This window comes from Erythrolamprus reginae, chromosome 3, assembly GCF_031021105.1.
Source record: "Erythrolamprus reginae isolate rEryReg1 chromosome 3, rEryReg1.hap1, whole genome shotgun sequence".
Taxonomy (NCBI): domain Eukaryota; kingdom Metazoa; phylum Chordata; class Lepidosauria; order Squamata; family Dipsadidae; genus Erythrolamprus; species Erythrolamprus reginae.
Genome location: NC_091952.1, coordinates 3,986,242 through 3,998,854, shown reverse-complemented (window position 1 = coordinate 3,998,854; position 12,613 = coordinate 3,986,242). Strand labels below are relative to the sequence as shown.

General features: G+C 44.6%; 1 protein-coding gene across 1 annotated transcript; it reads right to left on the bottom strand.

Annotated features, from left to right (window-relative positions):
- Positions 1-1,729: 1,729 nt before the first annotated feature.
- NRSN2 (neurensin 2) lies at positions 1,730-12,124 on the bottom strand. The gene is made up of 4 exons (XM_070744271.1): positions 11,940-12,124; positions 10,914-11,038; positions 8,702-8,889; positions 1,730-2,116 (listed from the first exon to the last, which is right to left on the bottom strand). Exons 1-4 carry the CDS (start codon positions 12,122-12,124, stop codon positions 1,730-1,732), a joined length of 885 nt encoding a protein of 294 aa, XP_070600372.1.
- Positions 12,125-12,613: the final 489 nt, after the last annotated feature.

Sequence of the window (12,613 nt, the reverse complement as noted above, 5' to 3'; positions counted from 1 at the left end):
CTTTTCTTTATATATAATACTTCATGTCTATCCTCTTCAATATGTATTGTGTATTGGACAAAATAAATAAATAAAATAATAAATAAATAAAAATAAATAAAATAAATAAAAAATAATAATAATAAAATGCACTCAATAATCTTTATTATTCTAAGTAGGTGCTTCATTCAAGCAGACGACCACATGAAGGGGGAGACGTTTTAGATAGCTGCCATCTCCTGTGTCTCTGATGGTCTTTCCCAATGTGGATTTAAAGTGCTCTACACCCCCTCTGCGAGTCAGAAAATGGTATGGCCTTAAAGCAGCTGCCACCGCAGCTGATGTCCCTCCCACCTCTGTTTTCCACAAGTCTCTGACAAATGGCCTCACCCGATTGGTACATCCGCTTCTCCCGACTGGCTTCTCTACTGGCTTTGTTGACCGCCTCTTTCTGCTCACCACCCAATCAGCAAGGAGATGCCTGCCAATCACGGCCCTGAAATAGTAAAGGGGAGGATCTGTTTTGTTCCCTCCCCCAATTTGGGCATCTCCCAAGTTAATACAAGGGGTAATTGAGGAATGGCAGGAAGATACCAAAGCAGAAATAGGGAAGTACACCCTGCCTTGGCCTTGCAATTGCAAATAATCCTTGGATTGTGGCAAACTTCCCCCCCCCCCCCCCCCCCATGGCTGTTAAGCAAATCAGCACTCATCCTCCTCAAAGTCTGTGACCAGCTGAACCAGCCGTGGGCTACTTACAACAGTCTCTAGAAGTAGGAAAAAGTTTTCCACCTGCTCACAGCTGTGGATAAGAGGACTTCAACTCCCAGAATTCCCCAGCCAGCTCATACACTGGTTGGGGAATTTTGGGAGTTGAAGTCTACCGATCTTCAAAGTTGAGAAACTTTGTGTCTTCAAGAGTTTTTAGTTGACGGACCAAGAAGAGACTGAATATTATAAAACCTGGGACAGGGCCTATAATTGGTTGAACAGAAGAAATAACTAATCAATTTAAGACCTTATAGTATTATACTACTACAAAGTTGTAAATAATAGAAAAATATAAGCATATATACTTTTTTCCTTTAACTATGATTTGATTAACAAAGGGTTTTCTCCAGAGACTTTTATTAAGAGCGGAGCAACTAGAGCTCCTCTTTTTTGTTGTAGGTTTTTTGTTCTTCTATGTATGTAAGTTAATGTTTGGTCTCGTTTTTGGAATTTTTTTTTTTTTAAAAATAGCTTTTAAAGAGCTAAACAAATAATTCCCTCAACACTGTCAACTTTTTACTAAGTCTACACTTCTATTTCTACTATTTTTTTTCTCAGCATTCCTATCACCCTTTTCCTCCCACTTAGGACTGTATGACTGTCACTTGTGGCTTGTATCCTAAGGTTTTATTAATATTGATTGTTTCTTCATTGCTTATTTGACTCCTATGACAATCATTAAGTGTTGGACCTCTTGATTCTTGACAAATGTACCATTTTCTTTTATGTACATTGAGAGCATCTGCACCAAAGACAAATTCCTTGTGTGTCCAATCACACTTGGCCCATAAAGAATTCTATTCTATTCTATTCTATTCTATTCTATACTATTCTATTCTATTGTTGACAAATGTATCTTTTCTCTTAGGTACACTGAGAGCATCTGCACCAAAGACAAATTCCTTGTGTGTCCAATCACACTTGGCCAATAAAGAATGCTATTCTATTCTATTCTATTCTGTTTTTGGTGAATCTGAATTCACATCTCTCTCTTTGGCTGGACGCCTTGCGCCCAGGAGACTTGGAAAGGGGCAGGGGTCGCCGAAACGATGGTACCCCATGGATGGGGGGCATTCTCCAGCAGGATGGGAGACAACTGCTCTTCCTTGCCCTCTTCGCCAGTCCGGTTCCTTCTGCTCAGCCTGGACAACACCACCGAGGCGACCAGCAGCACCCCAGCAATGGCGCACAGGGTGACCCCTACGGCTCGGGAGATGCCCAGGGCACTGTTATACTCCACGGCTCGCTGGTCCAGTACCAGAAACTCGGCTTCACCGATGTCTTCCAACTTGGAGGGCAAGAGGGACCCTGTGGTTAGAGCCGCCAGGCCGGTCAGCAACAGCAGAGTCCCAGCTGAAAGCGTCACCTTGGAAGGAGAAGGCGGAATGGGAGATACGGTCAGTATTGGGTTGCTAGACAGTACGGGCCACACTGCGTACCGGGAGTGGAAATAGAGCTGCAGGGACAACTCTGCGTCAACGGCAAAATAATTATTTATTTGTATTATTATTTATTAGATTTGTATGCCGCCCCTCTCCGGAGACTCGGAGCGGCTCACAACAGCAAAGCACAGTACAAATCCAATGATTAAAACGGTTAAAACCCTTAATATAAAAACAGTCATACATGTCATACAAACCATACATAAAACGGAAACGGCCCAGGGGGAATCAATTTCCCCATGCCTGGCGGCAGAGGTGGGTTTTTAGGAGTTTGAGAAAGGCGAGGAGGGTGGGGGCAGTCCTGATCTCCGGGGAGAGTTGATTCCAGAGAGTCAGGGCCATAGTTCCCTCTAAGCTGAGCAGTGAGCAATCGCTCACTTAAAAATCATCATCAACTCAGAGTTTTCCAAACCTGCCCAGAAGCCGAGAGGGAAAGAGTGAGAGGGAAGGAGAGAGAGAGGAAGAGAGAGAAACAGATAGAAAAAAGAGAGGAAGGAAAAGAGAAAGAAAAAGAATGGGAGTAAGGAAGAGAGAAAGAAAATCAAAATCTAGTTTGAAACTAGCTCAACTATTTAAGTGGTACATTGATATTGAGAGAGTTGCCCTATTATGAGCTCACTGTTATAGACACACAGTACAGTATTTTATTTTGAAATTCTCCGAGGCAAAACAGGGTGGGTTTTTTATTTATTTATTTGTTTGTTTGTTTGTTTGTTTGTTTGTTTATTTAATATTTCTGTGCCGCCCAGTCCTGAAGGGACTGCCGCTCAGACACTATACTTTTCCGCCCACTCCCAAAAAGAATTAGAGGGAACACTGGTCAGGGCCACCACAGAGAAAGCTCTTCCCCTGGGTCCTACCAGATGACATTGTTTCGTCGATGGGACCTGGAGAAGACCAACTCTGTGGGACTTAATCGGTCACTGGGATTCGTGTGGCAGAAGGCGGTCCCGGAGATATTCTTGTCCGGTATGGGACCGCCTTCTGCCGTACTTATTTATTTTATTATTTATTCATTGGACTTTTATGCCGCCCCTCTCCAAGGACTGGGGGCAGCTTACAACATATAATAAAACAATATGAAACATCTTGATCCATTTAATTAATTTAAATTTTAAAACAACCCCAAACCATAAAAACAGTCATTTCATTCAATCAACTTTCTCTCAACACATTCATTGGGTAGAGGGCAAGGATCTTTAAAGGCCTACATGGCATCGGACCAGATTACTTGCGGGACCGCCTTCTGCCGCACAAATCCCAGCGGCCGATAAGGTCCACAGTTGACCTCTCCAGATTCCTAAGAAGTCAGTAAGGGGCCTGCATAAGTGCACTAGAGTGCCTTCCGTCCCCTGTCCTATTGTCTCTCCTATATCCCATATATCTTCTCTTCTATAAATATATCTTTCTTCTATTCTCTCATTGATTATTTTATGCTATACTCTCTCTTCTATTCTTTCTCTAATTCTATTTCCTCAAAGGTGTCCTCTATTACCTTCATTGTGTATTATTGTGTATTGGACAAAATAAAACAAATAAAATAAATAAATAAATGGTGGCCCAATCTCCCTTTGAAAGTCTCAAATGTTGGAGCTCCCACAGCCTCTGCAGGCAAATCCGTTCATATTCCCACACCATTCCAAGGATGTCTTCATCCCAAACTGCATAGCTAAAAGCAGGGGGGGGGGGGGGGAATTTAGCAGCTTCGAGCAGGTTCTACAGAACCGGTGGTGGAGATTATGCGCAGTTTGGAGATAAGCTTTCGTGAGCTGTTGAAGACCCACCTATGTCATCAGGTATGGGGAAATTAAAATACCCCTGGGCTTATATTGTTTATGTATGGTATGATTGTGCTGCATGGTTTTCATAATGGGTTTTTAGATGTCTTTTAAATATATTGGATTTGTCACATTGATGTTTTTGTTGTGAGCCGCTCTGAGTCGCCAGAGAGGAGCGGCATACAAATCTAATAATAATAATAATAATAATAATAATAATAATAATAATAATAATAATAGTAGTAGTAGTAGTAGTACAACCCCCTCACATTTTGTAAATATTTAGGTATATCTTTTCATGTGACAACATCACTCTACTAACCAGAGCATACAAAACTTTCGCCAGACCAATCCTTGAATACAGTTCATCTGCCTGATTCATCTAGACAGATTCATGGATGCCAAGTGTATCGGTGATTATGAAGGCAGGCAGGATTCCCTTGGGTCCCATTTATCTCCGGGACCGGCTTCTGCCGCACGAATCCCAGCGACCGATTAGGTCCCACAGAGTGGGCCTTTTCTGGGTCTCGTCAACTAAACAATGTCATTTGGTGGGACCCAGGGGAAGAGCCTTCTCTGTAGCAGCCCCGGCCCTCTGGAACCAACTCCCCCCAGAGATCAGAATTGCCCCAACCCTCCTCGCCTTTCGTAAGCTCCTTAAAACTCTGCCGTCAGGCATGGGGGAACTGAGATATTTTCCCCCCTAGGCCTCTACAATGTATGCATGGTATGTCTGTATGTATGTCTGGTTTTATAATAAGGGTTTTTTAGTTGTTTTAGTATTGGATTGTTACATGCTGTTTTTATCACTGTTGTTAGCCACCCCGAGTCCACGGAGAAGGGCGGCATACAAATCCAATAAATAAAATAAATAAATAAATTTGTTGGGGGTCAAGGGAAAGGGAGGGTCTTACCTTCTCTTTCTGCTCAAGATCCCCATGGACAATTCGTGGGCCACTGTGGGACACAGAATGCTGGACTCAATGGGCTTTGGCCTGATTCAGCACGGCTCTTCTTATGCTCTTTTGCCTGGAACCCCCACCGCATTTCGGACATCAACACTCTCGAAAATGTCCAGAGATACTTTACCAGAAGAGCCCTCCACTCCTCTACTCACAAGAGAATCCCTTACGCAACCAGACTTGAAATGCTAGGCTTAGAAAACTTGGAGCTTGGTCGCCTTAAACACGACCTAAGCATAGCCCATAAAATCATCTGCTACAACGTCCTTCCTGTCAACGACCACTTCAGTTTCAACCATAACTATACACAAGCACACAACAGATACAAAGTTAAAGTAAACTGTTCTAAACTCGACTGCAGGAAATACAACTTTAGTAACTGAGTAGTTGATGCATGGAACTCATTCTCTGACTCTGTAGTATCCTCACCTAACCCCCAAAACCTTACCCTTAGACTGTCCACTGTTGACCACTATCGATTCCTAAGAGGTCAGTAAGTCCACCAGCGTGCCTTCCGTCCCCTGTCCTAATGCTTCTCTCTTATTAGTACCAATATCATGTATACAAAAAGTGTTACTTCTTTGTATACTACCAATACATACTTGACAAAATAAATGAATGAATGAGTGAAGAAAAAAGGATTTAGATTTAAATTTAGATTTAATTGTATTTGTATGCTGCCCCTCTCCGGAGGAAGGGGGAAGGAAGGAAGGAAGGAAGGAAGGAAGGAAGGAAGGAAGGAAGGAAGGAAGGAAGGAAGGAAGGAAGGACGAATTCCAGCGACTGGTGAGGTCCCACAGAGTTGTCCTCCTTAGGGTCCCGTCGACCAAACAATGTTGGCTGGCGGGACCTAGGGGAAGAGCCTTCTCTGTGGGAGCCCCGACCCTCTGGAATCAGCTCCCCCAAGAGATTTGCACTGCCCTCACCCTCCTTGCTTTCCGAAAGAGCTTAAAAACTCATCTTTGCCGCCAGGCTTGGGACTTTTAATAATAATAATAATAATAATTTATTAGATTTGTATGCCGCCCCTCTCCGAAGACTCGGGGCGGCTCACAACAAGCGATAAAACAATATTGTACAGGCACAAATCTAATATTAAGAAAAAACTAAAAACCCTATCAATTTAAAAAACCAAACAACACATACATACCAAACATAAATTATAATAAGCCTGGGGGAAAGGTGTCTCAAATCCCCCATGCCTGGCGGTATAGATGGGTCTTAAGTAGTTTACGGAAGACAAGGAGGGTGGGAGCAGTTCTAATCTCCGGGGGGAGTTGATTCCAGAGGGCCGGGGCCGCCACAGAGAAGGCTCTTCCCCTGGGGCCCGCCAGACGACATTGTTTAGTCGACGGGACCCGGAGAAGGCCGACTCTGTGGGACCTTATTGGCCGCTGGGATTCGTGCGGTAGTAGGCGGTTCCGGAGGTATTCTGGTCCAATGCCATGTAGGGCTTTAAAGGTCATGACCAACACTTTGAATTGTGACCGGAAACTGATCGGCAGCCAATGCAGGCCACGGAGTGTTGAAGAAACGTGGGCGAATCTGGGAAGCCCCACGATGGCTCTCGCGGCTGCGTTCTGCACGATCTGAAGTTTCCGAACACTTTTCAAAGGTAGCCCCATGTAGAGAGCGTTGCAGTAATCGAACCTCGAGGTGATGAGGGCATGAGTGACTGTGAGTAATGACTCCCTGTCCAAATAGGGCCGCAACTGGTGCACCAGGCGAACCTGGGCAAACGCCCTCCTCGCCACAGCCGAAAGATGATGTTCCAATGTCACCTGTGGGTCGAGGAGGACGCCCAAGTTGCGCACCCTCTCTGAGGGGGTCAGTAGTTCCCCCCCCAGGGTAATGGATGGACAGATGGAATTGTCCTTGGGAGGCAACACCCACAGCCACTCCGTCTTGTCTGGATTGAGTTTGAGTTTGTTGACACCCATCCAGTCCCCAACAGCCTCCAGGCACCGGCACATCACTTCCACTGCTTCGCTGACTGGACATGGGGTGGAGATGTACAACTGGGTATCATCCGCATATTGATGATACCTCACCCCATGCCCTTGGATGATCTCACCCAGCGGTTTCATGTAGATATTAAATAGCAGGGGAGAGAGGACCGACCCCTGAGGCACCCCACAAGGGAGAGACCTCGGAGTCGACCTCTGACCCCCCACTAACACCGACTGCGACCGACCGGAGAGGTAGGAGGAGAACCACTGGAGAACAGTGCCTCCCACTCCCAACCCCTCCAGTCGGCGCAGAAGGATACCATGGTCGATGGTATCGAAAGCCGCTGAGAGGTCAAGAAGCACCAGGACAGAGGACAAGCCCCTGTCCCGGGCCCGCCAGAGATCATCCATCAACGCGACCAAAGCAGTTTCCGTGCTGTAACCGGGCCTGAAACCCGACTGTTGAGGCCCTAGATAATCGGCTTCTTCCAAGGACCGCTGGAGTTGGAGTGCCACCACCTTCTCAACAACCTTCCCCATAAAGGGAAGGTTGGAGACTGGACGGTAGTTATTAAGCACGGCTGGGTCCAGGGAGGGCTTCTTGAGGAGGGGGCGCATAAATGCCTCCTTATAAGGAGCCGGGAAGGACCCCCTCCCCAAGGAGGCGGTGACAATCTCCTGGACCCAGCTCCGTGTCACCTCTCGACTGGCCGAAACCAACCAAGAGGGACACGGATCCAGTAAGCAGGTGGCAGAACTCACAGCCCCAATGGCCTTGTCCACTTCATCAGGTGTCACCAAGTCAAACTCCTCCCAGACAGATGGACAAAGACCTTTAGATCTTTCCCCTGACCACTGAATGCTTTAAGTATGAGTGTTGAATGTTTGGTCAATAAGTTTTTCTTTTAATTGTTTTTTTAAAATTGTAGTATTAATTGGATTTACATTATTGTTCTGTTTTTTTTATATATGCTGTGAGCCGCCCCGAGTCCTTGGAGAGGGGCGGCATACAAATCCAATAAAATAATAATAATAATAATAATAATAATAATAATAATAATAATTTTTAAAATAATTTATTAGATTTGTAGGCTGCCCCTCTCCGAAGACTTGGGGTGGCTCACAACAATAATAAACAGTATAAAATAAACAAATCTAATATTTAAAAGAAGAAAAATATCTAAAAGCCCATTATATAAAACCATACAACACAAACATACCATACATAAAACTATATAAGCCTGGGGAAAACGTTTCAATTCCCCCATGCCTGGCGGTATAGGTGGGTCTTAAGCAATTTACGAAAGACAAGGAGGGTGGGGGCAGTTCTAATGTCTGGGGGGAGTTGATTCCAGAGGGCCGGGGCCGCCACAGAAAAGGCTCTTCCCCTGGGGCCCGCCAGATGACATAGTTTAGTCGACGGGACCCAGAGAAGGCCCACTCTGTGAGACCTCACTGGTCGCTGGGATAAATAAATGAATGAATGAATGAATGAATGAAGGAAGGAAGGAAGGAAGGAAAGAAGGAAGGAATAAATAAAAACACTCAAGGAATTGAACTTGGCTACAATGTAAAATAGTGAATATGCAGCTTGTATAACAGAGTAAATGTGCTATCCCCTCAAAAATAATGCAACACACAGCCATTGAGGTCTAATCTGCTGGCAACAAAAGTGGGGACACCCCTAAGTGATCATGTCCAAATGAATTGCAGTGGCTTTTTTTTTGGCTGCCGTCGCACACATCTGGCTCATTATTTATCTGTACTCAGAGAGGATGCCACAAAGCGAAGTTTCCCAACTCCTGGTGTGAAACGCTCACCTTCCAGAAGAGGGACTTCCAGGCACTCTTGGTGGGAGACGTAGCAGCCTCTTCAAAATCGTCCTCGGAACGGAGGCTGGTGCAGTCCTCGTAGAACAGGTGCAGGTACGAATAGACCCCGTACCATTTGCCCTGTTCCTGGTTCGGACCCCGCTGACAGCCACATACATGCTCTCCGGCCATCAGTCCTGCAGGGAGAAGTGGACAGGTCAGACTGGGATTACACAGAATGGTAGGTATAAAACAGCACATTAAAAAGACATACAAAACATACATTTAAAACAAAAAACAAAACAATAACAAATCCCTTTTACAATTTTCCCATATTATTTTCCTAAATACTTACAAATTACAATAGTGCTATCTTTGCTATTAACTATCATTGATTCATTATATACCGTTCTATTCTTTTTTTTAATTCTCTCTCTCTCTCCTCTTTTATGGTTTTAGTCAATCTGTTATTAAAAATTATTTTATTCTCCAAATGAGAATTTATATTGGAGAAAAGATTCAATAATAAGAAGTGAAAGGAGGATTATAATCGATAATCAACATTGAACGTAATCTACGTACAATCTATAATCTACGTAGCTTCTGCTCTGTAAATCTCACACTACTTACCAGAGCATACAAAACTTTTGCCAGACCTATCCTTGAATACAGCTCATCTGTTTGGAATCCATATCGCATCTCAGACATTAACACCCTCGAAAATGTCCAGAGATACTTCACCAGAAGAGCCCTTCACTCCTCCTCCCGTAACAGGATAACATGTGAAACTAGACTTACAATCTTGGGTCTAGAAAGCTTAGAACTAAGACGCCTTAAACAAGATGTAAGTATTGCCCACAAGATTATATGCTGCAATGTCCTGCCTGTCGGTGACTACTTCAGCTTCAACCACAACAACACAAGAGCACATAACAGATTCAAGCTTAACATTAACCGCTCCAAACTTGACTGTAAAAAATACGACTTTACTAATAGAGTTGTTGAAGCATGGAACTCATTACCGGACTCCGTAGTATCATACCCTAACCCCCAACATTTTACCCTTAGACTGTCCACAGTTGACCTCTCCAGATTCCTAAGAGGTCAGTAAGGGCGTGCATAAGTGCACTAGAGTGCCTTCCAACCCCTGTCCTATTGTCTCTCCTATATCCCATATATCTTCTCTTCTATCCCTATATCTTTCTTCTATTATCTCATCGATTTATTTTATCCTATATTCTCTCTTCTATTCTTTCTCTAAGGTGTTCTCTATTACCATCATTGTGTATTATTGTGTATTGGACAAAATAAATAAATAAAATAAATAAATAAATAAAATAAAATATATTACTACCATTATTATTATTACTATGATGAATGAGATTAAATAATGTACAAAAAGAAAACAATATGTATAACTGCATAAGTTAGATAAAGAGTACTTATGTATGAAAGGAAGATACGATAGAAGTGTGATGTTTTTCTCTTTCTGGTTTAAGTAGAATAGGAATTCTTTATTGGCCAAGTGTGATTGGACACACAAGGAATTTGTCTTGATGCAGATGCTCACAGTGTACATAAAAGAAAAAGAGACATTTTTAAAGAATCATGAGGTACAACACTTAATGATTGTCATAGGGGCCAAATAAGCAATCAGAAAACAATCGATATTAATAAAAATCTTAAGGATACAAGCAACAAGTTACAGTCATACATCATAAGTGGGAGGAGATGGGTGATAGGAATGATGAGAAAAAAACTAGTAGTAATAGTAGTGCAGTATGCAGCGTATGCAGAGTTTTAATACAGAGTTGTATGTATATATACGGTATATATATGTTTCTATTTTTCTTTTTGTTGTTCTGTTTTTTTGTTAATATGTATTGTTTTATTTTTTGTATACATCATCAGTTGCTGTAAGCCTCCCCGAGTCTACAGAGAGGGGCGGTATACAAATCTAATTAATAATAATAATAATAATAATAATAATAATAATAATAATAATGTCAGCATTCTTTAAAACTTTCAGGTCTGGGCCCACGAAAGAGGCAGGGAAAATTATGGAGATTCCACAAGAATTCCGTCTCAAAATTGGGGCTCCCTCGCACCCCTTAGAATCAGAAGCTGGTTATGGGTTGGCAGAAAAGGGGCACCTCCTCCCTGTGGGTGGCAAAGCCAGGGTATCCCTCCCCTCCCCACCACATGGATCCATGGAGCCTGCCTGCCCAGCTAGCTGGGCCTGGGCTGGCAGCATCCTCTTTTTCCAATTGGCCGTTGCCATGGGAACTGCCTCCATACAGATGAGGAGGGATGGTGGCAAAGTCAGCCATCCTTGCCTTGCCTTGGCTGCAAAGGAGCCGGAGCGGTTGCAAGAGGAGGCTGAGGCCTGGAACAGGGAGGGAGGGAAGGGGGGGGAGTGGGAGGAAGGAAGGAAGGAATAAGAGAGGGAGAGAAGGGAAAGAAGAGGGAATGGTAGGAAAGGGAGGGAGGGAGGGAGGGAGGAGGGAAGGAAGAAAGGAAGGAAGGAAGGAAGGAAGGAAGGAAGGAAGGAAGCAAGGAAGGAAGCAAGGAAGGAAGGAACTCTAATTTTTTTCTTGGTTGGGGCAGATAATCCATCTTCCTTCCTTCCTTCCTCCCTTTCTTCTTATCTATCTTTCTATCTATCTATCTATCTATCTATCTATCTATCTATCTATCTATCTATCTATCTATCATCTATCTATCTATCTAGATAACAGAGGTAGGTGCAGATCAACATATAGCTGCCGTTTATAGAATCCAGACCCAGGAGAGAAATTCTCTTCTTTTGCTGTTCCCGGTCGAGTTCCTTTAAACAGATGCTTCCCAAAATGAGCAGCTGCATTTCCTTCACAGGCTAAAACCTCTTTTGGTTTTAATCTGGGTTTTATTTTTTAAACTTTCAGGCCATTTCAAGACTCCAAACTCGGCTGGTTTCTCTCTACCACCCCTATCCCCCCCCCCCCCTCACCGGGCTCCAAATGACGCCTCTATATCAGCCCTGGTCTTCCTGTGGCTTGAGATCCGCTCTCCTGCAGGATCACCCTGTCCGAACTGGACGCCACCTCTGGCTGAATCTGCCCTCTGCCCATCCCCCCTTACACGCTACTCACCTGTATTGAGGTGCCACCCAATTCTTTGGTGCCTCAGATGTGTTTTTGGCACCGGTTCTGCTGGCCAAACCGCTGCAGCAGGTGGCTGGCAACCCTGGCTAAGCGGTCCTCAGCACCGGGCAGAGTAGAAATCCAGGATGTCCTTCTGCAGGTGAGCCAGGTGAGATGACAAGGAGGCTGGAATGGTCATCTGCAGGACAGAGGTGGAGGACAACCGTCCATCGGCTGCGAGAATCGCCAGCTGGAACATAACCGTGGGAGGCAGGCTTGCAAACCCACCCAGGAACGGAGTCTGAATCATCGTCAGAAAGCAGCCACTGTCTGTTTTCCTGCCTGCTGGCCACGCTTCGGTGGGGGGGGGGGCGCATCTTCTCTCTCCCCCCATCCGCCCGGATAATGGCACCAGGCTCCCCACCTCTGCCAGGCGCCAAGGAATCAGCGTTCAGCAGACAAGCAAACCTGCTTCTCCTGCAAATTTTGGGGGGGGTCCTGCATAAAATCCAATTGGTTCTTTGCCTCCTGGGCCCCCTTGGTTCTGTTTTGGACCAGTCTAGTGCGCAAAAGCATCTCTCCATAAGCTTTCCCTCCCCATAAGCTCCCTGCCCATGGGTCATGCCAGCATCTAGCTTGTGCTTTGGAGAGAGGCAGTCTCTTGTAAATAACACATCCTTTACACGCAGCCTCTTCTGCAGAGGGTGGAGGTTTCCCCTCATTGACGTAACTTTTCTGCTTTCATGCTCCAGTTGCTCGGAGGCTCTTTTGTTTTATTGCTTCATTTGTCTGTCGCCGA